This window comes from Callorhinus ursinus, unplaced genomic scaffold, assembly GCF_003265705.2.
Source record: "Callorhinus ursinus isolate GAN/ISIS: 27379988/994484 unplaced genomic scaffold, GSC_fseal_2.0 scaffold31, whole genome shotgun sequence".
NCBI lineage: Eukaryota > Metazoa > Chordata > Mammalia > Carnivora > Otariidae > Callorhinus > Callorhinus ursinus.
In genome coordinates, this window is record NW_027397093.1 from 14,675,414 (window position 1) to 14,701,148 (window position 25,735).

A 25,735-nucleotide genomic window follows, 5' to 3' on the forward strand; every position below is an offset into this window, starting at 1 on the left:
CCTCCGCCAGCAGCCCCAGCAGCAGCAGCAGCACCAGCGGCAGCAGCGGCGACGACGACGACCGGAAGCGGGCGAAGGCGGGAGCCAGAGGGAGTTCGGGGAAGCTGGTCGGCGGAGGTGACGTAAAGGGGGCGGGGCGGGGCGGGGCGGCAGGGGGCGGGGCGAGGGCGAGGGGGCGGGGCCGCGGGCGGGGAGGGACTGAAGTCCGGCGCGCCGGCCGCGAGTCCGAGGGAATATACGCGAAGTGTTTGTGGGCCGCGCGAAGGTAGGCACGGAAAACTTAGGTGGGCTTTTTCTCCGATTGCGGGTCAACATCACTTTGCTTGAGCCAACTTCCGTTCTCTAGCCATCTAAACAAAAGTGTAATTTTACTTTTAATTGCTCCATATTAAGCATAGGCGATGCGTGCGCCATGTATTAGAAAAAAAAAATCAGAGTTGAAAGGTTGTAAACCACTGTCTCCCAGTTTCCCAATTCCCCTTTCCCGGGGAGACCACTGGTGCCATCTGTATACTCCTGTGTCCTTCCAGAGACCGTCCCTATATACACACACATAATGCAACATATAAACGTTAAGGAAACAAAGAGATGAATAGCTCCTTAGAAAGGAACTGGAACACAGGGTAAGGTTAAGAACACGAGGTACCTAAAAAATCTCGATTTGCAACGCTCTTCTTTCCTCTAGGGGTTCTCAAACTTTTCAGTCTCCCAAGTTTACATTCCCAAGAATTACTGAGGATCCCAAAGAGCGTTTCTTTGTGTGGTTTTATCTAATTGATAATCACTGTATTAGAAATTAAAACTGAGATTTTTAAAAATGTTCATTAACTTATAAAGTTAAAGTCATTACATGTCAACATATTTTTATTTTAAAAATTCTATTTTCGAAAACAAAAAAATTACTGAGAACAGTGGCATTGTTTTACATTTTGGCAAACATTTCAATGTGTGCTTCATAGAAGACAGCTGGAGCCTCACATCTGTTTCTGCACTCGATCTGTTGTGATGTGTTATTTTGGTTCAAGTATGTGAAGGAAACCCAGATTCACACAGGTAAGTAGATGAAAAGAGGAAACCTCACAGAATCTTAGAAAGGGCCTCAGGGACCCCCCCCCCCCGCCAGGGACTTCCAGACCACATTTTGAGAACTGCTGCTGTAGGCAGCATTGCCTCTGCCCACAACATACCCAAAATGGAATTGGCAAGAGACTCATGGGTACTACCAGCATAGCTAGCATCATTCCCATTTTGCCAATAAGGAAATTGAAGCTCCGAGATATTGAGTGTTTAGCCCAAGGAAAACAGCGACTACCTCACTGCTGAGAGCGCCAAACAATTACTTAGTAAAGACACAAACAAAAGAACTTACACAGTGAAGCAAATACTGTGATTGGTGGTCAGGTTGGGCCAGAGCATAACATGGAACGATTTTGTGGTGAGTGTCCAAGAATTCAGGAAGAAGAAACCCCTGCCTGCCCTGCAGCATGGAGGTCCCCAGAGTTGGAGGGGACTGAGCTCAACCTTGAAAGATTCCATGGTTCTATGGTTTTGCATATGTCAAAATAAGGACAAGGCGCCTGGCTGGCTCAGTAGGTGGTGGAGCTTGGGACTCTTGATCTCAGAGTTGTAAGTTCCAGCCGCATGTTGGGTGTAGAGATTACATAAATAAATAAATCTTTTAAAAAAGAGAGAGAGAGAAGGAGGCACTTTCTAGAGGAAGGAAAAGGTAAGATGCTAGTTTACATCTGTGTAAAGCTTACAAAGTGTGTGCACTCCGCCTTGATCTCTCTTTGATTATAGATATTGGGGTGTTCTGGGAAGAACAGGGAGCTCTTTCTGGCCAGAGATTGGGTTGGAATATGGAATGAAATGAAGTAAATAAGGTTGACACCAGAGCACAATTTTGAAATTGCAGAGACAGGGAAGTATCATCTGTTTTTTTAATTCATTTTGACAGGCAGCCTGGAGTACAGAAAGAAGCTCTCAGATTAACAGCTCTGTGACCCCAGGCAAGGTACTTACACTCTCTGAGCCTCATCCATATTACGGAGATAACACTGTTACCTCACTGAATACTCCTGTGAGTTAAGCATATAAAGTGTTTTAACAAACGATTGTGTCCTAGAAAGGTCATACTGAAATTAATGGAGGTCTAGAATTTTCTTCTGAGGAGCTCTGGTGTCTTCTTTCCCCAAATAGAAGGTATCATAGTCACCTGTTCTGGTTTCTGATTTGAAATTAAGTGTGTGTGTGTGTGTGTGTGCACGCGCGCGCATGTGCACGCGTGCACTCGGGCATATGCACGCACACACACACGCTCGTACACATGGTTGTGTGTGTATGTACACATATGGATGGATTTCATCACCTCTAGAATATCCTAAAAAAAACCCCACTCAACTAATTTTTCATACCCTTTCTAAAAACTTGCTCTTTTCTTGTGTAACAGCTTTATTGAGATATAATAATTTACCATAAATTTCAGCTGTTTAAAATATACAATTCAGTGGTTTTTAGTATATTCATAAAGCCATTCAACTATCATCACCACTATCTACTTTCAGAACACTTTTTCGCCCCGAAAATATGCCCAGTATGCATTAGCAGTCGCTCACATTTACCTCCAACCTCCTCAGCCCTAGGCAACCACTAATCTCTGTTTATATAGGTTTCCCTATTTTGCGACTGGTTTCTTCCATTTAACATGTTTTCAAAGTTCAACTATGGGTAGCACATATCAGTACTTTGTTCCTTTTAATGGCTATTACAAATTGTATGGCTATAAACATTTGTGTACTAGTGTTGTGTGAGTAACAAACAATTACTTAGTAAAGACACAAACAAAAGCACCAAACAATTACTTAGTAAAGACACAAACAAAAGAACTTACACAGTGAAGCAAATACTGTGATTGGTGGTCAGGTGAGTATGTTTTCAGTTCTCTGGGGTGTACACCTAGGGATGGAATTGTAACTGTAGACTTAACCATTTGGGGCACTCCCAGGCTGTTTTTCAGAGTGGCTGCACCATTTCACGTTCCCACCAACAGTGTATACAGTTTCCAATTTCTCCACATCTTTGCCAATACTTGTTATTATCTGTCTATGTGATTATAGCCATCCTAGTGGATGTGAAGAGGTATCTCATTGTGGTTTTGATTTGCATTTCCCCGATGACTAATGGTGTCGAGCATCTTTTCATGTACCTATTGGTGTTCCAGAATATATCTTCTTTGGAGAAATGTCTATTCAAATAATTTACCCATATTAAAATTGGGTTATTTGTCTTTTATTGAGTTTTAAATGTTCTTTATAAATATTCCAAAAACTGGAACCTCATCAGATATATGACTTGAAAATAACTTCTCTCATTCTTTTGGGATATCCTTTCACTTTTTTGATGGTAACCTTTGAAGCACAAAAGTTTTTAATTTCAATAGTATCTTATTTACCAGTTTTTTTCCCTTGGTTGCTTGTGCTTTTGGTGCCATAGCTAAGAAACCATTATTTAATTCAAGATCACAAAAATTTGTGCCTGTGTTTCTTTCTAGAGGTTTATAATTTTTGCTCTTACTTTTAGGTCTTTGCTCCATTTTAAGTTAATTTTTGTATATGGAGTGAGGTAGGGGTTCAGCTTCATTCTTTTGCATGTGGATAACCAGCCCACCTGGCACCATTTGTTGAAAAGGCTATTCTTTCCCCATTGAATTGTCTTGGCAAAAACTTGCTTCTTAAACTGACATTCTCTGGGGATATGTACTCCCAGATGAGGAACTCAAGAAGGTGGGACCATTGTAGGTTGGCAGAGTACTTTTAGAAGCAACTGAGCAATAACTGACAGCAACTAATGTCCAATGTCTCACTCTTTTAAATAATTTATATATACCACTGCTTCATATATTCCTGACAACAACCCTATAGAGTAGCCTCCGTTATTATAACCATTTTACAAATGGCGAATTGAGGCTCAAGGAAGTTGAATAACTTGCGTAACAAATTGCTCCAAACCTTGTGGCTTAAAAGAATACATATTTGCTATCTTTCAGTCTTTGAGGGTCAGGAATGTGAAAGCCACTCTCTCATGAGGTTGCAGTGAGGATGTTTGCCAGGTCTGTACTTATCTGAAGGCTTGACCGGGGTCAGAGGATTTGCTTCCAAGCTCATTCACATGGCAGGGGATACGAGGCCTCAGTTCTTCATCATGTGGACCTCTCCAGAGCCGCTTGAGTGTCCTTGTGACATGGCAGCTGGCTTCTTCCTGAGTGACTGCACTTGAGAGGGAACACAGAACGCTTAACAACTGAGCCACCCAGGTGCCCCTGTCAGATGAGAATTTAAAGATATCTCTGCCTCCTCCCCCAGAGCCTACCATGGGGGACTAGGAGGGTCTCATGTGGCCTCAAATATACTAGTTGGGTATTATCTCAGAATGAGGTTATCTAGATAGTTGGGGATTGAGAAGCTGCCAGGGCAGTTGTGACCCCCACAGACGTAGTACCCTGAGATCCATACCTGAAGTCCTACCATTGAACATGCAAATTATTGATTGAACATACAAAATACACCACATATGGGCAGCCCTTTCTTGGAATGCTTAATATGTATTGATATAATTGGACTTGCAAAAAACGGAAGTGGCCTGGATATCCTCGACCCAGGGATGTCCTTCTGAGAGTCTGTTATTTCAGTGGTTAGCCACCCAGGCTTTCCAAAACTCATTCCTTCTCCCTGCATTTATCTGGTGACTGTGTTCCCTCTGGTTCTGTCTTCCCCAGGGGCCGAGGAAGGCTGGCCCCACCCTCTGTAATGAGGCCATCCACACAAGATCTGTATCATCATAAGGATAATCACCCCTTACCTTTGGATAACATCTTTCCACTTTACAAAGCACTTTCAGACCATCACCTCATGTAAGCTGAACCACAGCCTTATGATGGAGACAGGCTGCTTATTATTCTCACCTACGTTTTACAGATAAAGAAACTGAGGCTCAAAGAGGTTATGACTTCACTGAAGCCATGCAGCCAAGACCCATGCAGCTGGGACTAGTTGTTCCTGCTTCTGGCTGGCCATCCTGTGCATCTGCTCCTTCACCTTGGGGGAAGGTGCCCCTTGGGTACCCATTCTTTATCATCACATTTCTGAATGCACTGGGCAATAAACAGCATCCATTTCTTGAGCTTCTGAAATATAAGAGACCGAACGTGTTCAGAAGGTGATAACAATCATAGATAACTTTTATAGGCATCCAGGCTGAGTCAGGTGCTATACTAGGCCTTCTAGAGATTTTATCTCTCTATTCCCACTGCCATACAAGGTAGGTATTATTATGCGCGTTTTACAGATGAGGGAGCAGCCTTAGAGAAGCTAGCTTGCCCAAGGTCACCTGCTGTATCTCTAGAAATTCTCTAGCCTCTTGCTGTGGTTGGGAACAGTCTACTGTGCTTTGGCGTGCCCTGGTTCCAATGCTGGCTTTCCCTCCTGCTTGTTGTATGACCGTGAGCTTTGAAGCTATTCTGTCATCTGAAAAATGGGAGGGTGAACCCCTCATACCCGGAGTGCTCTTCTAAGGACTACATGTCAGGCCCAGCCAAGGTTTGGCCAACAAGCATGGTGATTAGGCACCAGTCCAGAGCCATGAAGGTGCCAGGGCCATGAGGCTGGGAGAAGGGGTGCAGGTGGTGTAGCAGCATGTGTGACTGTTGGCTATGCCAGAGGGGCCGTGCCTCAGCATTTCCTCTTTGGGAGGTTTTGTCGGGTGATGCCAACAGAAGTCTGTAGCTGTGGACTTCAGAAAATGAGGTTCGGTTTGTTCAAGGTTACCTTGGCATAAGAAAGTCCTCCATCGCAGCCAGTTTATTATCTGCCTGTTTACTACAATTCAACACATGTTGTGCCTGTCTTTCTCCCTCTCCATCCCAATATTAAATAGAAGATTCTTCATGGTACAGTCCTCCCTGTATTACCCCAGGCCTGCAGGGAGAAGCGGGCAGTATGCTTAATGCCACACCACATCCAGTGGTATGCTCTGGTACTGATAGCTTGAGCTCCAACGAGAGAGAGCACTTTTGACATGGAAATGTACTGTCATCCAAACAGTGAATGGTGTGCCATGCCCTGGGCCAGCCAGCGCCCAAAGGCAAAGCACACAGCGTATGGAGCCTGAGAGCCAGCCAAGAGTGGGTGCTTGCCATGTTGAAGCAAGAGGTACTCTGCCCCAGGGAGCTTCTGCTCTCTTTTGGGTAGAGCCCAGGGTTTTCTTTTCTTTTTTCTCTTTTTTAAAGATTTTACTTATTTATTTATTTGAGAGAGTAAGTGACAGAGAGAATCCAAAGCAGACTTCCCACTGGGCACAAAGCCCTATGTGAGACTTGTTCCCACAACCCCAAGATCATGACCTGAGGGGAAACGGAGAGTCAGACACTCAACTGACTGAGCCATCCAGGACTCAATTGGGAATTATGATGACTAAGTAGGTTCTGTCCGATTCAGGGTGAAAGACTCTGACTCCAGAGATCTGATTCTCCATGCAGGTTCTGAACAAGATACCTGGCTTCCATCTCTCCATTAACTAATTCATTCAGAAATATCTGCTCAGATGCTGGTATGGCCCCAAATCTGGGTTCAGGGGTGAACAAGAACAGACCTCGTGGAGCTTCCATCTAGCTATGGGACTTAGCTGCCTTGGTGACAACTCCTTGTATCCCGGTCTTCTGTCTGGATTCGGTTGGGGTTATTCATTCACTCTGAATTCAGCTCAGAAGCCCTGGGATAGCACTGACTGGAAGGGCACATTGGATTATGTCACCACCCTCTCTTCCATGGCTTGCCATTATTCTTGGAATCTTGAGGAAGGCCCTGCATGGTCTGGCCTCAGCCCCTACATTTCTCCCTTCCATTTTCTGTGCTCCTGTTCCTCACATAGACCACACTCCCTCCCATCACAGGGCCTTTGCATGTACCCTTCCCTTTGCCTGGTTGTTCTCTGTGATGAACAGATTTTAAGGTGACCACCATGATGCTCACCTCCTGGCATTCACACCCTTGAGTGTGCAGGGACCTGTGACTTGTTTCTAACTAAGAGAATATGGCAAAGGTGATGGAATGTCACTGCTGTGATTATGTTAGGTTATGTAAGACTCCATCTTGCTAGTGGACTCACTTTAAATTCCCCCCCTCCTACCCCCACCTCTCTTACTCTTGCTCTCACTGGCTTTGAAGGAGCAAGCTGCCATGAGTCCTACTGCCACAAGAAAATGAGTTCTGCCAAAGCCCGAATGAGCTCAGAAGTGGATCCTTCCCCAGTCAAGCCTCCATGTGAGAATGCAGCCCTGCATCACACCTGATTGCAGCTTTGCAGAGGATCCAGCCAGGCCATGCCAGGACTCCTGACCCACAGAAACTGTGAGACAATAAATGTATTGTTTTAAGTCACTAAATTTTTGTTTAAAAAAAGAAAACTGTGTAAGTGTGTTACTATTTTCTATGTGCAGCATAGAAAACCAATATATTCTCTAATATTCACCTAGTTGACTTCTACTCATTCCTTATCATCCCCATGCCACTCAGATGCATTTTCTCAGGGCAGCCTTCCCTTCCCTGTCTGCCAGGGCCCAGTCTCCTGTTAGAGGCTCTCGTGTCACTGTGTGCCTCACCTGTGTGACCTGTCCAGTTACAGTTGTGTGATTAATTACTATCTGCCCCTTCACTAGACTTTAAGGTCCAAGAAAGCAGCCTATCATGGTCTCTGCTTTTCCCCAGGGACTACCACAGTGCCTGGCACATGAGCATGTTCAGTAACTCCCTGGTGAATAAATAAATAATTTACCAGGAAGAGTCAGGACAAGTACAGTGAGAGACAGGGATTGTTCAGTAGTTAGACTTGAGAGAAAGTGGATACTATAGTCCCCAAACCTCACTTTTATCATGACATATCTGGACAACTGAGGCTAAGAGTGTATTTGTGGACATCCTTGGTGGGAATATGTCCATACAGCAGTCCCACTGAGCCAACCCCAGGGCTTGGCATGAGTGTGTTTCTCTTGGAAGCTCCAGACTCCTTCTTCCTTTCAGAAGAACATCTTGTATTTTGATCACCAGGCAACTCTCTTAACAGTGTCCGTCCTTTGAGTTTCTACTTTGAGGATGGGAAATGCAAGGGGAGAATGGAGGGGTAGGTAAGGTGAAAGGGACTTCAGCTTGGCAGTTCTAGGAAGGTCCACAAAATGCCAAATAGCTTGCCCCCATAATAGATAGGTAGGTGAGTACATGGTGCCAGGGATTGGATTGTGTCTGCTCTCCCCCAATCCATGTGTTGAAGTTCTAACCTCAGATACAGTATTGTATTTGGAGATGGGACCTATAAGGAGGTAATTAAGGTTAAAGGAGTCATAAGGGTAAGGCTTTGATCCATAGGACTGGTGCCAGAACTCTCTCTCTGCTATGTGGGGATGTAGTGTGAAGGTAGCCGTCTACTGCCAGGAGGAGAGACCTTACCAGAAACTAAATCAACTGGCATCTTCCTCTTGAACTTCCCAACCTCCAGGACTATAAGACAATACATTTCTGTTGTTTAAGTCACCCAATCTATGGCATTTTTGTTATGGAAGCCTGAACAGATTAAGACATGGGGTTATCCAGGAGGCAGTTTATGCTATAAAAATAAGATTGAGGAGCCTCAGAGTTTAGGTTTGTGCTCTCCTATATCTCCAACTGGACTTCTCCTCTCTCCTCTGATTTTTTTTTTTTTTTTTTTTTGGTCATGAGAGGTTAAACATACCCGAGTCTCTATAGCTTTAAACATCTCTCTCTGGGTCCCAACGCCCTTCGTAGCAATGGCCATGTTTTCCTCTCTACCTTCCAGCCAAGGTTCTGGCGTTGTCTACACTTGCTGGTTTAGCATGCTCTCATTTCCATTTATTCACTCTTCATTTTTTTTTTTAAAGATTTTATTTATTTGACAGAGAGAGACACAACAAGAGAGAGAACACAGCAGGGGGAATAGGAGAGGGAGAAGCAGGCTTCCTGCGGAGCAGGGAACCCGATGCGGGGCTCCATCCCAGGGTCCTGGGATCATGACCTGAGCCGAAGGCAGACGCTTCACTCTTCAGTCCCTTTAGCTGGGCCTCTGCCCTGCAATAGCTCAGAAGCTACTTCGATGTTACATCCTGCAGACTCTTTGGGGTCCTCATCTGACTCTGCTCTTTTTCTCAGCCCTTCCTCCTTCTTTGAGTTTCAGGACACTGGTCTCTTCTGCTTCCCTTTGTCTCTTCCTGGCATCTCCTTTGTGGTCTTCATCTGTCCTCTGCTACCCTACTGCCCCTCATGGAAATGTTGATGTTCTCCGGGCTTTACCCTTGGTCTCCTTCCTTTCTCACTCCACACCTCTGTCCGGTAAGCCGTCCCGCTCCTGCTCCTGCATCTGCTGAGGGCTCCCAAACCTATAGCTTCAGCCCAGATTCCTTGAGGCTGCCTGGATGTCCCTCAGGCACATCTAACTGTACATCCTGTAAGTCAAGCCTACTGTTCCCCCTCCCCCCTCCCCCTAGCTCCAAGTCCTCTCCCCTCCCACATGCCCTTTCCTGGAACATGGCATCATCATCCTCTGATCACTCCGGTCAGAGACTATAGGTCAACTTCCATTCCTCTTTTCCTCACTGCTCAGCTCTAGTCAGTCACAGTGACCTGCCATCTCGGCCTCCTAAATATTTATGTGCATCCATCCATTCCTATCTCCACTGCCTCTTAGTCCCATACAGAGAGGCTGAAAGACTCTGATGTATCTGTTGCTGCTGTATGGCATGATTTTAACAGGCCAAGGGAAAGCTCCAATGGATGCACCAAGGAAATGAGCTTTTGCTCTTTCTAAAGCTGTAGGAGAGAAGTGGATTGCTGTCTGGAGGTGCAGGGTTTAGTGGATTTCTAATGAGCTCTGTCACTGGAGGCACTCAAGGAGAGGCTACTGTAGTGTGGTCTACTGCTTTGGGTGTGATGTGGGGCTGGACCCAAGATGCCATTCAGGTGACCACATCTAGCTCGCAGATGCATTCTGTTTGGCTCTTATGTGGTTCAAAACGGTTTCATGAGTTACCAACATTAAAAAACTGGAGATTTGGGGGCACCTGGATGGCTCAGTCAGTTAAGTGTCTGCCTTTGGCTCAGGTCATGATCCCAGGATCCTAGATCGAGCCCTGCGTCAGGCTCCCTGGTCCACAGGGAGTCTGCTTCTCCTTCTGCTCCTCCCCCCACTCGTTCTCTCTCTCTCTCTCTTTTTCAAATAAATAAAATCTTTAAAAAATCAGTAAAACGGTTTGCTTTAAAATTTTTTTAAAAAAAACCTGGAGATTTCAACATAAGAAAATGAATTTTTAGCTTTTCTGGAAAAATCAGAATTAGCAATTCTGGGCCCAGAGCACAGGATCAAGACTGGGAGCTGACTTAACAGATGCTGCATCTGATGGACTGCTCTCCATGGTGTCCACTAGGGGCTTTTGCTCACTCGAGCTACTGCCTGGACCCTGGAAGCATCTGAGTTTGCTAAACCTGAACTAGATATCCTCCAGTTTCTATCCAGCTTGTGATTTTACACTATCGTATTTTAGCAATGGAGGAAGTTCCCCTGGGATTTCCTCGAGGCTCCGCCATGTCACTAATCCTGGAAAATCCCCCTTCCCTTGTCTCTGCAGTAAGAAGTGTTACTGGACCTGTCCGCTTTTTGCCTCTACCCCCCACTTCCCTTTCCTGTACACCCCATTTGTCTTCCTGTTCTGAATACTCTTCTGGCTGAGGTCTTCAGTTCTCTGTGGTCCACTCAGCTCCAATATTGCATCTCTTCAAAGCCCAGCCTCCTCAGGCATTTCGGTAGAGGATATGTGCCCCTGTCTTACCATTGCTTTGGAAGTTACATGACTCGAAGAATGAGACATGGGGAGATAGATGAGTGGGATGTTCTTATACAAGGTTCTGAATGTCCGCTAATGGATGCAGGGGAATGAATGACCGTCCAGGGAGATGCTGGACTGGTTAGGAATGCTTTCAGCTGCAGATAAGAGAAACAGCTCAAAATCCTGAATCAAAGCCATGTGACAAGCTGTCCAGAGATCCGAGGTTGCTGGAGCGGGTTCAGGGCCTCTGTCACAGTCAGAGTTGGCAGCCGAGGCTGCAACTATCATAGTCACACTCAAGGCAGGAAGAAAGCGGGCTCATTTTATCAGGAAAGCAAACGCTTGCCCAAATACCTCCCGCTGATTTCTGTTCTTATTGCACTGCTGTGATGGGTGTCCTTCCAAAAAAGATTGGTTGGAATCCTGAGCACCAGGACCTCAGAATGTGACCTTATTTGGAGATTGCATCTTGAAAGAGATTGCATGGCGGAGCCTTCGAGTCATGTAACTTCCAAAGCAATGGTAAGAAGAGGTCGTTAGGGTGGGTTCTAACCCCGTATGACTGGTGTCCATGTAAAACGGGGAAATGTGGACAGAGATGGGCACAGAGGGAAGGCGATGTAAAGGAATAATGGAAGGAGGTGGCCATCTACAGGCCAAGGAGAGAGGCCTGGAGCAGAGCCTCCCCTCATAGCCCTCAGGAGGAGCCAGTCCTGTGATGCTCGCAGAACTGTGTGACAATAAATGCCCATTGTTCAAGCTACCCAGTCTGTGGCACCTTGTCATAGCGGCCGTAGGAAACGGACACAGTTGAGCAGACCGTGACACATGGCTTCCTCTGGTTTCAAGAGAGGCAAGGAAGGCAACGACTTCATTGACATGGTGCTGCCCCAAACAAAATGGGATTCTGTTGACGAGGAAAAAGAAGGCAGTGGATGTTGGAATGGGCACCAATAGCATCTGCCAATATCCTGCAGAGTCAGGGGACAAGAAAAGCTGATCTACAAGAAAGGGTGAAGAGAATGGATGCATTAATAATTTCCTGGCCCATTGATAAACAAACAGGTGGTTAATAAGCACTCCCTAAGCATGTAGGGTCTCCAGCCCCGTGCCAGGTAGAGGTTATTTCCGTCATCAATCTCTGCCTTTCCCTTGAGCAGCTCATAAGTAGACTTCTGACACAAGATCTACATTTATGAGCCATGTTTCCCTGGGCCCCAGTAGTCTGAGCATGAAAAACAAGGTTTATTTCTTTGGCTTGGCTCCCACCTACCGAATTGTAGGGCCCCCTACCGCAAATCCCTCCCTCTGGCAGAGATCCTAATTGTTCCCTAGTATCCATTTTCCCCTTCATCTTTTTCATAATAAAATTCACAAGTGTTAACTGAGCACACGATCACTCAGCCATACACTATATTCCCAGCCTCCCTCCAAGTTAGGTGTGGTCACATGACCAAGTCAGGGCCATGGGGAGTGAAGGAGAGTGTTGCCAGCAATATTCGGGTCATCCCCTTAAAGGCAACCTGGCTTGCTCTGGATGCTTTCTTTTCTCCTTCCTGCCAACTCTGAAAGGGTTATAACTGCAGCAGCAGCCTGGGACCCAGAGGTGGGAGGGGCATATTGAAGATGACACAGTAACTGGCCGTTCTGGTTTTTAGACAACTTGTTTGGAACGGAGCTGTCAACCTTCCCCAGATCACCTGTCTCAGGAGAGAGGGAAACACATTCATTCATTCATTCATTCATTCATTCATTCATTTATTTTTTAGATGGGGTGCCTGGGTGGCTCAGTCATTAAGTGTCTGCCTTCAGCTCGGGTGATGATCCCAGGGTCCTGGGATAGAGCCCCGCATCGGGCTCCCTGCTCGGCAGGAGGCCTGCTTCTCCCGCTCCCACTCCCTCTGCTTGTGTTCCCTCTCATCAGCGAGCCTGATGCGGGGCTCGATCCCAGGACCCTGGGATCACGACCTGAGCCGAAGTCAGTTGTCCAACCAACTGAGCCACCCAGGCGCCCCCACATTCTTTTATTTTTTTTTAAGATTTTATTTATTTATTTGAGAGAGAGAGAGAGAGAGAGCATGAGAGGGGGGAGGGTCAGAGGGAGAGGCAGACTCCCCGCTGAGCAGGGAGCCCGATGCGGGACTCGATCCCGGGACTCCAGGATCATGACCTGAGCCGAAGGCAGTCGCTTAACCAACTGAGCCACCCAGGCGCCCCCCACATTCTTTTATTTAAGTTGAAGTATTTTCGGGTCTTATTTTATAGCAGCCTAGCTGTCCGCTAGTTGAGATAGCCCTGAGAATAGAGTAGGGGTATCCCATGTGTGCTTGCAGACATAGTGACCACTAACACTGGGGGGTGGGGTGGGCGGGGCAGGGAATACTCTCCATGGTGACACTGCCTCCATGTGCTATGTTTCCAAGTCCCAATCCAGGCCTGTCTCTGGCTTTCAGTTTCTCGCCAGGACCCCGGAGCTAAGGGCAGGGCTAGGGCGAGGCAAGACCTCAAGAGGAACTTTCAGGCCGTGCCAGGGTGGGATTGGCAGCTGAGAGTGAGTGGCTCCTTAACTGTCGTGCCCCTGGGAGCCTCTGGGACCACTCCCTAGTCTGGGATTGCCAGAAGCCATAGCTTCGTCGTGGCCACCCTCTTTGTCTCCGAGGGGCGTCTTCTCCTGTCACGTGCTTTCGACCCAGGCCTGGGACCAGTGACACTGCCGCCTGAGCTCCAGCCCTGGTCTGTCTCCGGACCTCCTGACTCTACTTCCGAGAACTTGTTGGACAGCTCCCAGTGGATGTGCCCTTACCGGTCTTCTGAACATAGCCTAAATCCTCCTGCTCTTTAGTCAGCCCTAGACCCACATGTCCTTTGTTCTGTACAGGGCACAGCCCAGTCCCCTGCACCTGACCCCTCTCCCACACATTTTTCTCCTTCATCCCCACATCATTTTCAAGCGCTGCCCCGTCTATCTTGGAAATATCTCTTTGCATCTGTCCCTTTTCTGTTCTCTCTACAGCTACCTTAAGTCAGGTCCTTGTCTTCCTCACGTGAACCACCCACAGGGCCTTGCAGGGGCCCTTCTAGAGTTTGGCCACTATACACACAGGCTGTGGAGTTGGGCTACCTGAGGTTGAATTCTAATTGTACCACTCAGTAGACCTTTGACAAACTCCTTAACTTCTGTGTGCCTTTGTTTCCTCATCTTTAAAATGGGGCTGCTAGCAGATGTGTGTGTGTGTGTGTGTAAAGATGGAATAAATAACACAAAGTGTGTGGTAGAAAAAGTGACATTTTAGGTATGAACTATTATTGCTGCTATTATTGGCATTATTATTTCAAATCATCCTGTGCTCTGTTCCTTCCTTCCAGAGTGCTTCTCTAATCAGGTCACTCCCTTGACCAATATGTTTACTCCTCCCTGTATCTACCCCCTCAGTGGACCTTCCATATTGTCTCTGGGCTCGGCCATGTTTTGCCTAATGAGCTAACAGAAAGTTTGTGCCACTAGCTGAGGCTTGAAAAGTGCTTTCACTATGGACTTGCCTTTTAGACCGGGCTGGTCCTCCGGTAAGTGATCATGTAGAGCAGAGGCCCCAGTCTGTCCCCACTGAGGCCCCTCCGCCAACAGCCTGCTGACTGCCAGTTGCAGGAGTGAGGCTGTTCTAGACCATCCAGCCCCAGCTGGGTGCCAGCTGACTGCAGAGATCAGCCCAGCCAGTTCAGACCAGAACCGCCCAGCTGACCTACAGAATTGTGAGAAATGACACACGTTTGTTGCTGTAAGCTGCTAAATTTCTGGGTGGTGTATTGCAAAGCAAAAGCTAACGGAACACCCAGGAAATCAAGTACCACCTTGTCATCCCAGGAGCAAAGGCCCTCACGATGGCTCAGTGTAACTTGGTGCACCTTGGTGTACCAGTCCTACGGCTCCTTATACCCCCAGCCTCAGCCAGAGGTGAGCACCTGGGTGTTCCCAGGAATGCTTGATGTTTTCTGGCTTCTAAACCTATGCTCAGGCTGAGCCCCGCTCTGGGAGTACTCTTCCCTTCCCTATTCCTTTCCCTGTCTCATGTCCTTCTTGGTCTTCTGTGTCTATTGCAATTCAACCGATCCTTGAAGACGTGTTCAAGGGATCTATTTTCCTGTGGTTGGTGGGCCAGTTGGGAGCAGCCCGCCCTTGAAACTCTTCACTTGATATTGCTGAACTCCTAGTTCTCTCTTGTTGCGGGACAGTCTTTCCCAAGGTGGGACCTGTATTCTTGGAGGTCCAGGAGCACTGCTTTGAGCGAGTGATTCCCTTTTTAAATTTCTTCCAAGCATTTTGAATTAACCAAGGCATTGCCATGTCTTTACTATCTCCCTAGCACTTGCTAGCCTCCTTTTAGAACAAAGAGAAGACCCTCAGGTGCAGGCCTTTAGCAGGCAACAGTAATGTTTCATTTTATTCACTTAATTATATTTAGCAAGTTTTTCCAGTTCTATTGGGATTTAATTGACTTACAGTATTTATTTTTCATGTTACATTCTATCTACGGCAAATGATACACATTTCATTTCTAGTAAGGATGTAAGGCTTTCAGGAAATCAACAGGGGCTGTGTTTAAGCTCTGGCAAACCAGCCTCTCTCTGTTTATAGGTGAAGGTGTATGGCTTCCTTCTCATGTGACCAGGCCTCCAGAGATGCTCTGTTTGGGAGCAGGAGCCTATTTGGGGCCCACTGAGCTTCTTCACCAAGAAGCCTCAGTGGGGCTTTCTCTTGCACAGCCCTGTCTTCCTGATCCTCCAATTGTTATTCTGGAACTGAAAGTGGCAATAAATAGCTTGTGAGTGAGAGATAACATTTTGCCACTTGACTGTGTTGAACGAGATTAATAAACATCACAATTGAAAATCTTAGCACAAAAAAAAAAAGAAAGAAAATCTTAGCACCCTTAGCACTGTGATAAATACTGACTGAGCACCCACTATGTGCTGGGTGTCATGGAAATATTTATTGAGCACCGCAGTTGATTGCAAAACTAGCCTTGATTCTCTACCCATCCCTGTATCCACGTTCCTTGCAATGTGACCTTGCTGCTCCTGCCATCAGAAAATGGAGTCTATTTCCCCACCCTTGAACCTGGGTTGGACTTGTGACTTGGTTTAGTCAATACGACTATGGAAGTAATGTAGTGCCAGTTTTGAGCCTAGACCTTTAGAGACCTTGCATGAGTCCATTCTTGCTCTTGGAACTGCACAGTTCTTTGTGAACGTGGGCTAGCCTGCTGGTGGATGAGAGACGCATGGCCCAGTTACCTCAGTTGACAGCAAGCCATCTCCCCAGAAGCAGAAGCCTTTGGTTTCCCAGATACCAACCCCAGATGCATGAGGGAGTCCAGCTGAGACCCAGAAGAGCTGCCAAGCTGAGCCCAACCTAAAAGGCTGACCCATAAAATCGTAAACTAAATATTTATTATTTTAAGACACTCCTGGGGTGCCTGGGTAGTTCATTCAGTTAAGGGTCTGTCTCTTGATTTTCGTTCAGGTCATGATCTCAGGGTTGTGAGATGGAGCCCCACGTTGGGCTCTGTGCTGGGCGTGGAGCCTGCTTAAGATTCTCTCTCTCCGGGCGCTTGGATGGCTCAGTCGTTAAGCGTCTGCCTTCAACTCAGGTCATGGTCCCAGAGTCCCGGGATTGAGCCCCACACTGGGCTCCCTGCTCGGCGGGAAGCCTGCTTCTCCCTCTCCCACTCCCCCTGCCGTGTTCCCTCTCTCACTGTGTCTCTCTCTGTCAAATAAATAAATAAAATCTTAAAAAAAAAAAAAAAGAAGATTCTCTCTCTCCCTCTGCCCCTTCCCTCCCTCAAAAAAAAAAAAAAAAGACACTTCTGCACTTTGGGGTGTTTTATGATGCAGGAATAGAAAGTGCTGACTGATACAAGTACTTACTACGTGCCAGGCTGGTTGATCTAAAATCAGACAGAGTCTTGGGAGAAAGACACGTGCAGAGATGGCATAGTAATGGAAATGGTGCAGTAAGTACTCTGGAGAAGCAAACACCCGAGCCACAGAAGATGTGGACTTTGAGCTGGGCAGGAGTCTTCTCCCTGTGGAGTTAGAGGGTCCAGGATGAAATCCTTGGGAGAGAGGACTGAGTGTAAGGAACAAATGTGGGATGCCTCAGGCTGGGGCCATCAGTCCATGGGATTTACTGAGCCCTTACTATATGCACAAAAGCACTAGCCTGGCGATCTCAGGTCTGTGTATGGCCTGGAGGAGAAGAGAAGACATCCATGTGTGGAAATTGGCCAGAGATATAATGCTGTTTTCTTTTTCCTTTTTTTTTTTTTTTTTTTAAGTAAGCTCTACGCCCAGCATGGGGCTAGAACTCACAGCCCAGAGATTAAGAGTCACATGCTCTACAGACTGAGCCAGCCAGGCACCCTGGAAGGGTGGTTTTAAGTGAAACAAGTGACAGGGTCCTCTTTGTCCAGAGTGGTAAGGATCTTGGCTTGGGCAGAACAGGATTTGATCCATTTGTTACTAATATCCAGTACCTGGTATATATGTGGCAGGGATAGAGTGATGCTGAGGTTGGGGAAAGGCTTCCACAGACGGTCTTTGTGGGAAGGAGTCAGAACACATGACTGCTCAGGCATCCCCGAGTGGTAACCCCTTGAGGGCAGGGTCTGTGTCTCATTGATCTTGGCATACCCCAAGACATAGGACCTTGCATACACTAGGCATTCAGGTTCAAAGACGTTCTTTGGAGACGTTTCTCATCCCCTTCCCTGTATTCCTACTCACCCATTGTATTAGTTTCTAAGGGCTGTTGTAACAAATTGCCACAAACCACGTGACTTAAAACAGTTGTATTTTCTCATCGTTCTGGAGGCTGGAAGTCCAAAATTGAGGTGTCTTCAGAGTTGTTTCCTTTCTTGCCCCTTCCCAGCTTCAGGTCCTTGCCCCCACAGTCCTTGGGATTCCTCGGCTGATCGGCACATCACTGCCATCTCTGCCTCTGTCTCCGCATGCCCTTCTCCCTGTGCGTGTGTCTCTTCTGTTCTCATCAGAACACCATACACACCCTACTCCAGTATGACCTTACTGTAACTAATCTTTGCAGTGACCCTCTTTCCAAATAAGGTCACATTCGGAGGTACTGGGGGTTAAGACTTCAAAATACCTCTTTTTGGGGAGACAATTCAACCCATAACATCCATCAAGACCCACAGGAATGTGTGCTCCTTATCTGACTGCCCCAAACCCCAGAGGCAGCATTAAATGGTCTTTCTTCAGGACTCCTACATATTTAGTACATGCTTCTGTTTACTAGAGCATTTGACATGTTGATCATTGTCACGGACTGAGTCAGGGGCCTCGCTTCTTTTGTGGTCTCCATAGTGCCTTGTAAAAGGTATACGGTGAGTCCTCCATCAGCTCCCTGAGCTGTCATGCTCAGCACTGCACGAAACATGTCATACATTAGTCCTCGCAATGACCCTTGTAAAGTATTTATGTACCTTAACAACTATTTTACAGTGGAGAATGTTGGGATTTAGAGAGGTGAGATAACTTAGGGAAGTCAGAATTATCGTCTCTAAAAACCCGAACGGGCAACTGAAGGCATCCCATGAAAAGTTCTCTATCCTCCGTCTTCACATTTCTCAAAGTACCCCTGATCTGGCTAATTCAACTCCATTCCCTTGAGAAGAATCTGCAGCCTCAGTCCTACCGATCCCGGGTTCTGTGTAGCACGTTCGGGGCTACGCGCCCGCCCTCCCTAGCGTTTTCCCTCCAGAAGCCGCACACAAAGCGGATCCACCCTGCGCACGAGAGCGCGCGGGCCGCTTTTCCGCGCGCGCCGCTCCCGTGCGCGGCGTGGGGACCGGCGCGCTGATTGGCTGCGCGCGGCCCGGGCCCGCGGCCTGCTCCCGCCCCGGCACCTATCCTGGTGCGGCGATTGGCCGAGCGGCCGTGCGCGCAGAGACCGCGGTCTCGCGCGCCCCGCCCCGCCCGCTCCAGCGCGCCGCTGTTGCATGGGGCGCCGCCGGCGGCCGAGGGAGCGTGACTGCGCTGCGCAGGGCGCTAGGAGGCATTGTCGCTGTAAGTGGAGCAGAAAGCGGCCCAGAACGGGGCCCCACGCTTCGTGCCCCGCAAAGTAAATGCAGTCCGAGGCTGAGCGCTGGAGGGCTGGGGGCGAGAGGGAGAGAAGTGCCCCCGGTTCTGCAGCGTCCCCTCCCCTCCCCTCCCCTCCCCCAGGTCACCGGGTGGAAAGGGCAGCGGTGCATCAGCTGCGGCTTCTGCAGTGCCCGGGGGCCCGGCGCCGCGCCGGCTTCTGCTTGCAAACTGCGGCTAGACCCCGGCTGGCCCGCGGGAGTGGGCGCAGCGATGGCAGGGAGTAGGGAGCCCGGGGAAGCGGCGCCGGGCCTCAGTCCCCGCGAGAGGCGCCCCGGTCGGGGGAAGCTGTGGTGTATTTCGTTCCTGAAGCAGCGCTCTCGGGATTCGCTTCCGTTCTGGGAGCTGCAGACGCCTGCCCCAGAGCCTGCCTCCCGGCCTCCGGGGAGCGCGGGAGTCCGGACCCTCTGCGACCGCCAGCTTTCGCCCCTCTCCCTGCTTTATTCTCCCCAGTCCCCGCCTGCCGCGCGAGCCGAGGGCCGGCGACGAGGAGCCATTGGCTGCGGGTTCCGGGGGGTGGGGTAGACGGGCGAGGCAGGCCCCTTGCGCGAGGCGCGGGGACCCTGGCCTGTCCTGGAGCACATTCCTGGGAGGCGCTGCCGGAGGATGCCTAGGTGCTTGGAGCGGAGCGCGCGCGCGGCGCTGCGAACCCCGAAGCTCAAAACCAGGCGCCAGCCGGTCCCGCTCACCCCCCAGCGGGCTCCTTTCCCTGGGGTGGAAAAGTGGGTCAACTCTCTCCAGGTCTCGAGGGCTTTCGGGGCTACTTGGACACCATCCAGCCCTCCGCCTCTCACCTTCCCACCTGCTCCCCCACCTGGCGTGGCCGTTAGGAACCGCCGGAGCCAGCGATGCGGGAGCTTGCACACATGGCTCGGGAGGCTCGAGTTGCCCTTCGGAGCGGCTGCCGGGCTCTAAAGTTCCCAAGTGACCACACCAGTAACTAAATATAGGAGCAGCTGGTGCGGACGGGGTGTCGCAGCAGCTCCTTTGCACAGATCTCCGGGCTCCAGATAAGGTAGAGTTCTCACTGGGGAGAACAGGAGCGCCCGCAGGGGGCTGCAGTCAGGGGTTAAGCAAAAATCACCCCAACTCCAGCCTTGTATCCCGGTGAAACTAGGTCATAGATCCAGAAGGGCCTGTTGCCAGCTCCCACAAAGGAAGACAACTTTTCTGGCATTCAGTTTCTTGTATCCTAACTTACTGTCTGTACCTGTTAAATCACCTAGGGGTAATGCGTTAATGTGGGAAGTGCTTAACGTTGGCAAAGACCTTTCGCAAAAGACATTTTGCCAAAGGTCTATCATTTACTTTTCTAAACAACCCAGTGAGGGAGGTGGCATTTCCAACTGCTCACAAATCCTGGTAACTTTCCAAACTCTGGTCTTGGGCAGCTGTCCTCAGAAAACTTTGCCTCACTCCCTGCAGAGAAACAGCACAGAGTTTCGGTAGGGCCTACGGCCTCCTGCCCCAGTGGTCTGGGGACAGATTGGCTACCTGTCTCCCTCTTTCTCTCATCTCGTTGGGTCCCTCTGCTCAGACCATGTCTCTCTTCCCGTCGGGCAGGGGCACACATGCTCCTTGGGCCTGGCGTCACAGCCCTACTAGCATCTAGCTCATTCTTCCTCCTGTCACTCAGTCTCTCCTAGATGAGGGAAGCTCATTCTGGCCCATGCCCCATCTCTATAACTTTATTCCGCTGTGTGGCCCTTTTAGAAGGTGCCCAGGAGATGTTTGTTGGATTTAAACATTTCCTGAGGCTATGATGCCCGCTCCCAGGAAAGAAGAATTGGGGATGCAGGGAGAGGAATGTGTGGCTGGGGGCAGCAGCTGTATGAGTACGGCTTTGGAGCCTGTGCTGAAGGGTCTCCAGGATTTGGAGCACTTGGCCTTGAAATTAGCTAAGGCTTCCCTGCAGTCCCTTGGGGACACTCTCTGACTTTCTTCTACTAATGACTCTGCCTGTGGGTTTGCCCCAAGGAGCCCAGAGCTTGAGTCTGTGGGGTTCTCCTGGGGCTCTGTAGTTGGGTTCCGGTTCCAGGAAGGCTCCTTCGCATGCTGATTTTGGTTGACTCACGTTGTTTATAGAGACAGGGGCCCTCACGCCCTAGGGCGCTGCCCTGCCTAGGGGCTTTTGCACTCTGTCAGAAGTAGGTCCATAGTTCTCTCTGCCACTTATATGTGACCCAGACAGTTTTCTATTTTTCTCAAAAACAGTGTTAAACAAAAGAAAAGAATAGCTTTATTTTTATTTCTTGCCCCGCCCCCCCCTACCTCCTCTCTTGGGGTTTCTGTTATATGCTAAATAAATCTTGCTTTTATTGTTGTTAAAGAGGCCCAGTGTTGGTTTAGATCTGAAAGGAGCAGTCAGTGACGTTGCCCTTTGGGGGACCCATTCCAGACTCCTATCCTGTTCTTGCCTCAGTCTGGGGCCCCCTTACCCCATCTCGGACCTTACACAGCATGTGGCCCTACCATGCTCCTCCCTCACAGTCCTGGCTGTGCCAGAGTGACAAGCCTTTGTCATCTGACCCGAGAGAGGCAGAGTGACCTGGACTGTAAGAAGGAATTCTCCCTTGAGAGGGGAGGAGTTGTGTTAGGTGAAGGGAAAGTGGTTTCCTGGTCAGTTAGTGGGGGTGGCGATTTTGGGCAGCAGGTACCTTTCGAGGGTCTAGGACACATCTGTGCTGTACCCAGAGCATCCTCTGGAATGTAAGGGGCCCTTCCTACTAGTGATTTTCTCTGACAGCCAGACCTTGCAGCTTGCTCCTGTTCCTGCTTTGATGTCCATTCTCTGACCCACACCGTAGAATGTCTTCACTTGCCACAGGGGGTGAGATTTTTAATTTAATTAGTTTTCATCAGTGGGCTCTATGGCCTAAGGCATCCCCTGCCCTGCTCCTCCTCCCCCCCCCCCGCCCCCCACCAACTGGTGGCAGCTAGGAGAATTGTAAGCATAGTGCCTGGCTGAAAGTAATCAGCCCAGACAGTTCCCTGCAGGGTTAGCGCAGACCCTGGGCAGCTTGGAGATCTACCTTCCCTTTGCCTTGTGCTGGGAGGTCAGGATTGCCTCAGTGATGTTTCCTAGAGCTGTCCATCAGAATCACAAGTCAGAGCTTTTTCCTGTGTTTCTGCCCTTTTCATTCTTACGCTGTATACCTAGTAGCTGCTCCATATGTTTTTGTGATTATGGATGATAAGTATTGGAGATAGAGCAAGAAGGAGCATGGTATAGTAGGAAGAATCCTAGGCTGGGAGTTAGGAGACCTAGCTTCTTTGTTTCCCATCTCATTTGTTTCCCCTCTTGAGCCCTCAGTGTTCCCATTCATAATGGTTAGAGTAAGTCACCAAGATCCCAGCAACATCGCTGTGACTCAAGCTTAGGGGATGGTCCTAAGGGCAGAATGGTTGAGGTGTTGGGTTTAGTTTGCCATAGTCCTCACTATTCCCCACTGTCCCACCCTGGCCCACCTTATGCAAGTTGTCTACCTAGCATCATTAAGCCTTTGACTCTATGACCCTTCTCATTTAGACACGGTCTTAGATTTATTGTAAGAGTCTATTGACTTGTATTTAGAGTTGAAACCCAACTGATGGCTGTTGATCATCATCATCACCATTGGGGTATCCTAACTAGGCATCTGTATTCAGTTTGTGGTGTAAAGTGTGGGGGAAGGGGAAAGCACAGTATAGAGCTGCTCCCTGTGCCAAGCTGCCCACAGGCCGACTGGGGAGACAAGTATGTATATTTTAAAAAGCTCACAAACAAACCCAGGTGGCTTGTGCTAAATCCTTAAGTGGTGCCAAAACTCAGAGGGAGGAGAAAACACTGAAGGCTGAGGCAATCAGGGAAGACTTCGTGGAGGTGGAGAAGGAAATTCTAGTCATTCCTTAAAGAAGAGTTCCACTTAGTTCCTTGTTCAGGTCACATGGGTATGAAACTGGGATTAGAAGCCAGTGTCCTGTCTGCATGTGTACTGTTTTATCCTCTTGACTAGAATTTGTTGAGACCTACATGTCCTGGGCCTTGGCCTGGAAAGATATAAATATATTTTTTAAAGATTTTATTTATTTATTTGACAGAGAGAGACACAGCGAGAGAGGGAACACAAGCAGGGGGGAGTGGGACAGAGAAGCAGGCTTCCTGCTGAGCAGGGAGCCCGATGTGGGGCTTGATCCTGGAACTCTGGGACCATGACCTGAGCCAAAAGCAGATGCTTAACGACTGAGCCACCCCGGTGCCCCTGATGTAAATATTTTTGTTCAGTCCTCATATGAATCCGGTGAGGTGGGTATTACTAGCTCTCCTAGTCAAATGAAGAAACTACAGCTCAGAGTAGTTAAAAATCTTTCCCAAGGCTCCTGAACTAATAAATGGCAGAGTTGGGCACTAGGCCTGTCTTCAAAAAAACTAGTCTGTTTCCACTACACCGTGGGTCTCAGACCTTCAGCATTAGCCTCTGTGGTGAGATGCACCCACATACGGGATTCACCACTAACTCGATCAGCAGACGGATGGGCATGGCCACCCAGCTCAGCCTTGCCTGCCCTGCCTGTGTAGTTGAGCTCATTTGCATTTTTACGCGGTGGCTGATAGCAACTGGGACCCCTCCCCCACCCCCCTTCTTTCTGTCCCCACCTTCTTCGACCTCTGACCCTGAGAGCGAGCCCATTAGAACTCCTTGAACTGTCTTTGAAAGCTGGGATTGGGATCCAGAGGCGAAAAAGGGCACTGACCTTGGCCCCCAGTTCATTCTGTCCCCGGGGTGCTGCTGCCGGTGTCGTGGATGACTTTTGTAAAGAGGTGAGCGCCGGGTGTGGAGCGGGGCTGTTAACATTGTTGCTGTTGACTCATTTTGAGCTTGGCCAGGTCATCTAGTCCTTCTCTGTGCCTCAGTTTCCTTCTCTGTAATGAACGGAGTTGGAGACCTTTCTAGAGTCCTGCATGTCTGTAACACCAAATAACTTTGTGTTCCTCACCCTTTTTGAAGCCTTTTCTCCCCCAGTGAATCCAATTTCCCTTCTTTCCTTTCCTCGCCCCGCCCCCCTTCTCCCTCTGGGTCTGATAGATAAACTCTGATCAAGGCTGATCCTCGGGTCTGCGGGCTAAAACTGTAACCAACCGTAGCCTTCCCTCCAAGTTGACAGGTGGGAAGGGAATGCTTAGAGACCCGTCCCCCCCAGACTGTGAGCTCCGACCTGGCAGGCTGGCTCCATTTGCCTCTGTGCCCCTACTTCCCAGCACGCAGGAGGTGCCCGGCAGAGGTGGGTGAGGTGAGCCCGGAGCTGGGGGATTTGTCCCTGTGGTTGTGTACAGGGCACCCGTCCAGAGGCTGTGGGATGGAGGGACAAGTGTCTCTCCCCTGCAGTTGGCCACGCTCCGGCTCACCCCCACTGCTCCGCCTGTTAAGTGTGTCACAGGGGGCACACACCTGAGTCCTCACACCTGCCTGGCCACTGTTTCAAGCCCTTGCCCTGAGTCTGGTGAGGTCACACGTGTGGACCCACCCAGGAAACTGGTTAGGCTAGGCTGCCCACGCCTCTGATGGGCAGATCAGCTGCACATGGCCTGGTCTCTGGGCCTCTCTGGAGGAAGTGAGTGGCCTGGCACCCTCCCTGCAGGCTTCCTGCAGCCTGGGTCCCACCCCGTGGGAGGATGGCTTTGGGGGTGCGTCCCCAGCCTGGGGGCGGGCACTTCATGGTCCTGTGTCTTCCCCAGGCACGGGCCCCCTTGTGAGCAGCAGACCGGCCTGGTGGCTGGCAGCAGGACCCCCTCGCCTGCATGCTGAAGAAGATGGGTGAGGCCGTGGCCAGAGTTGCAAGAAAGGTCAACGAGACTGTGGAGAGCGGCTCTGATACCCTGGGTGAGTGAGGCCAGGGCCTTTCCAACTGCAGGGCGCCCCGCAGGCAGCGTGTGAAATCAGCTTAGATGTAGAAGTGAAAGAGAAGAGCAAAGAGACGGTATCACTCTTGTCCCGAGGAGAAGCGTTCCATGGAGTTTTATTGCACTTGTGCTTGGTGTGTGCGCACCAAGGAACCTGTCTGTACTGCCGCCGACTTGGAGTGGGTGTGTGCCCTTGGCCCAGGTGACAATAGCTGCCGCTGCCGAGGAGCCCCAGGTCCTAGGCCCCGTGCAGGTGCCTCATGAGTGTCGCCATATTGAATGCTCACTGTGGCCTTGTGATGGTGGATACCGGCCAAGCATGCCTAGCCTTGGTCTTCAGATGAGGAGGTGATGGAGGGTCGAAGGCAGAGGGGGCTTTTCCTAGGTCATCCAGCCTAGAGGCCCCTTTTCACACCACTATTTTACTTGAATTGTGTCATATATTTTTTGCTCTACTTGGTCATAGCGTTTTATGCCAAGTCTTCAAGCATCTTAACTGAATTCAACAGATACTTATTGACTGTTTGCACATGTAAGGATTACATGCATGTGTGTATGTGTGTCTCACCAGCTGGAATGTGTGTACCCCTTAGAACCGTTGGCATATTGTGGGAACCCCCAGTAGGGGAGCACGTTCCTGCCTCGGGGGTGATTGTATAATAGGGTGGGATGTGAGTAGGGCCTTTGGCACGCAGAGAGGAATTCCACAGGCAGGTAGGGCTGTGTGTGCCCATGTGAGTTTGTGTCTGTCTCTCCAAGGAGCATTTCCGTGGAAGTTATTGCCTGACCAAAGATCCAGAGACTGGGAAGGTAGAGCG

General features: G+C 49.3%; 1 protein-coding gene across 12 annotated transcripts in view; it reads left to right on the forward strand.

Annotated features, from left to right (window-relative positions):
* The window catches only part of LRRC20 (leucine rich repeat containing 20), a 105,597-nt gene that overhangs the window by 589 nt on the left and 79,273 nt on the right, over nucleotides 1-25,735 (forward strand). Inside the window, exons 1-5 of one of the 12 annotated variants that reach the window (XM_073878877.1) lie at nucleotides 20-117; nucleotides 960-1,053; nucleotides 1,958-2,014; nucleotides 7,221-7,403; nucleotides 24,753-24,897. In XM_073878877.1, the coding sequence (XP_073734978.1) occupies nucleotides 24,816-24,897 (82 nt within the window). In that variant the 5' untranslated portion in view covers nucleotides 20-117; nucleotides 960-1,053; nucleotides 1,958-2,014; nucleotides 7,221-7,403; nucleotides 24,753-24,815. Of the gene's footprint in view, nucleotides 1-18; nucleotides 118-184; nucleotides 285-959; nucleotides 1,054-1,957; nucleotides 2,015-7,220; nucleotides 7,404-18,857; nucleotides 18,965-19,723; nucleotides 20,052-24,752; nucleotides 24,898-25,735 lie in introns of those variants that run through there. The other 11 variants (XM_073878878.1, XM_073878879.1, XM_073878881.1 and 8 more) reach the window with 11 other exon arrangements.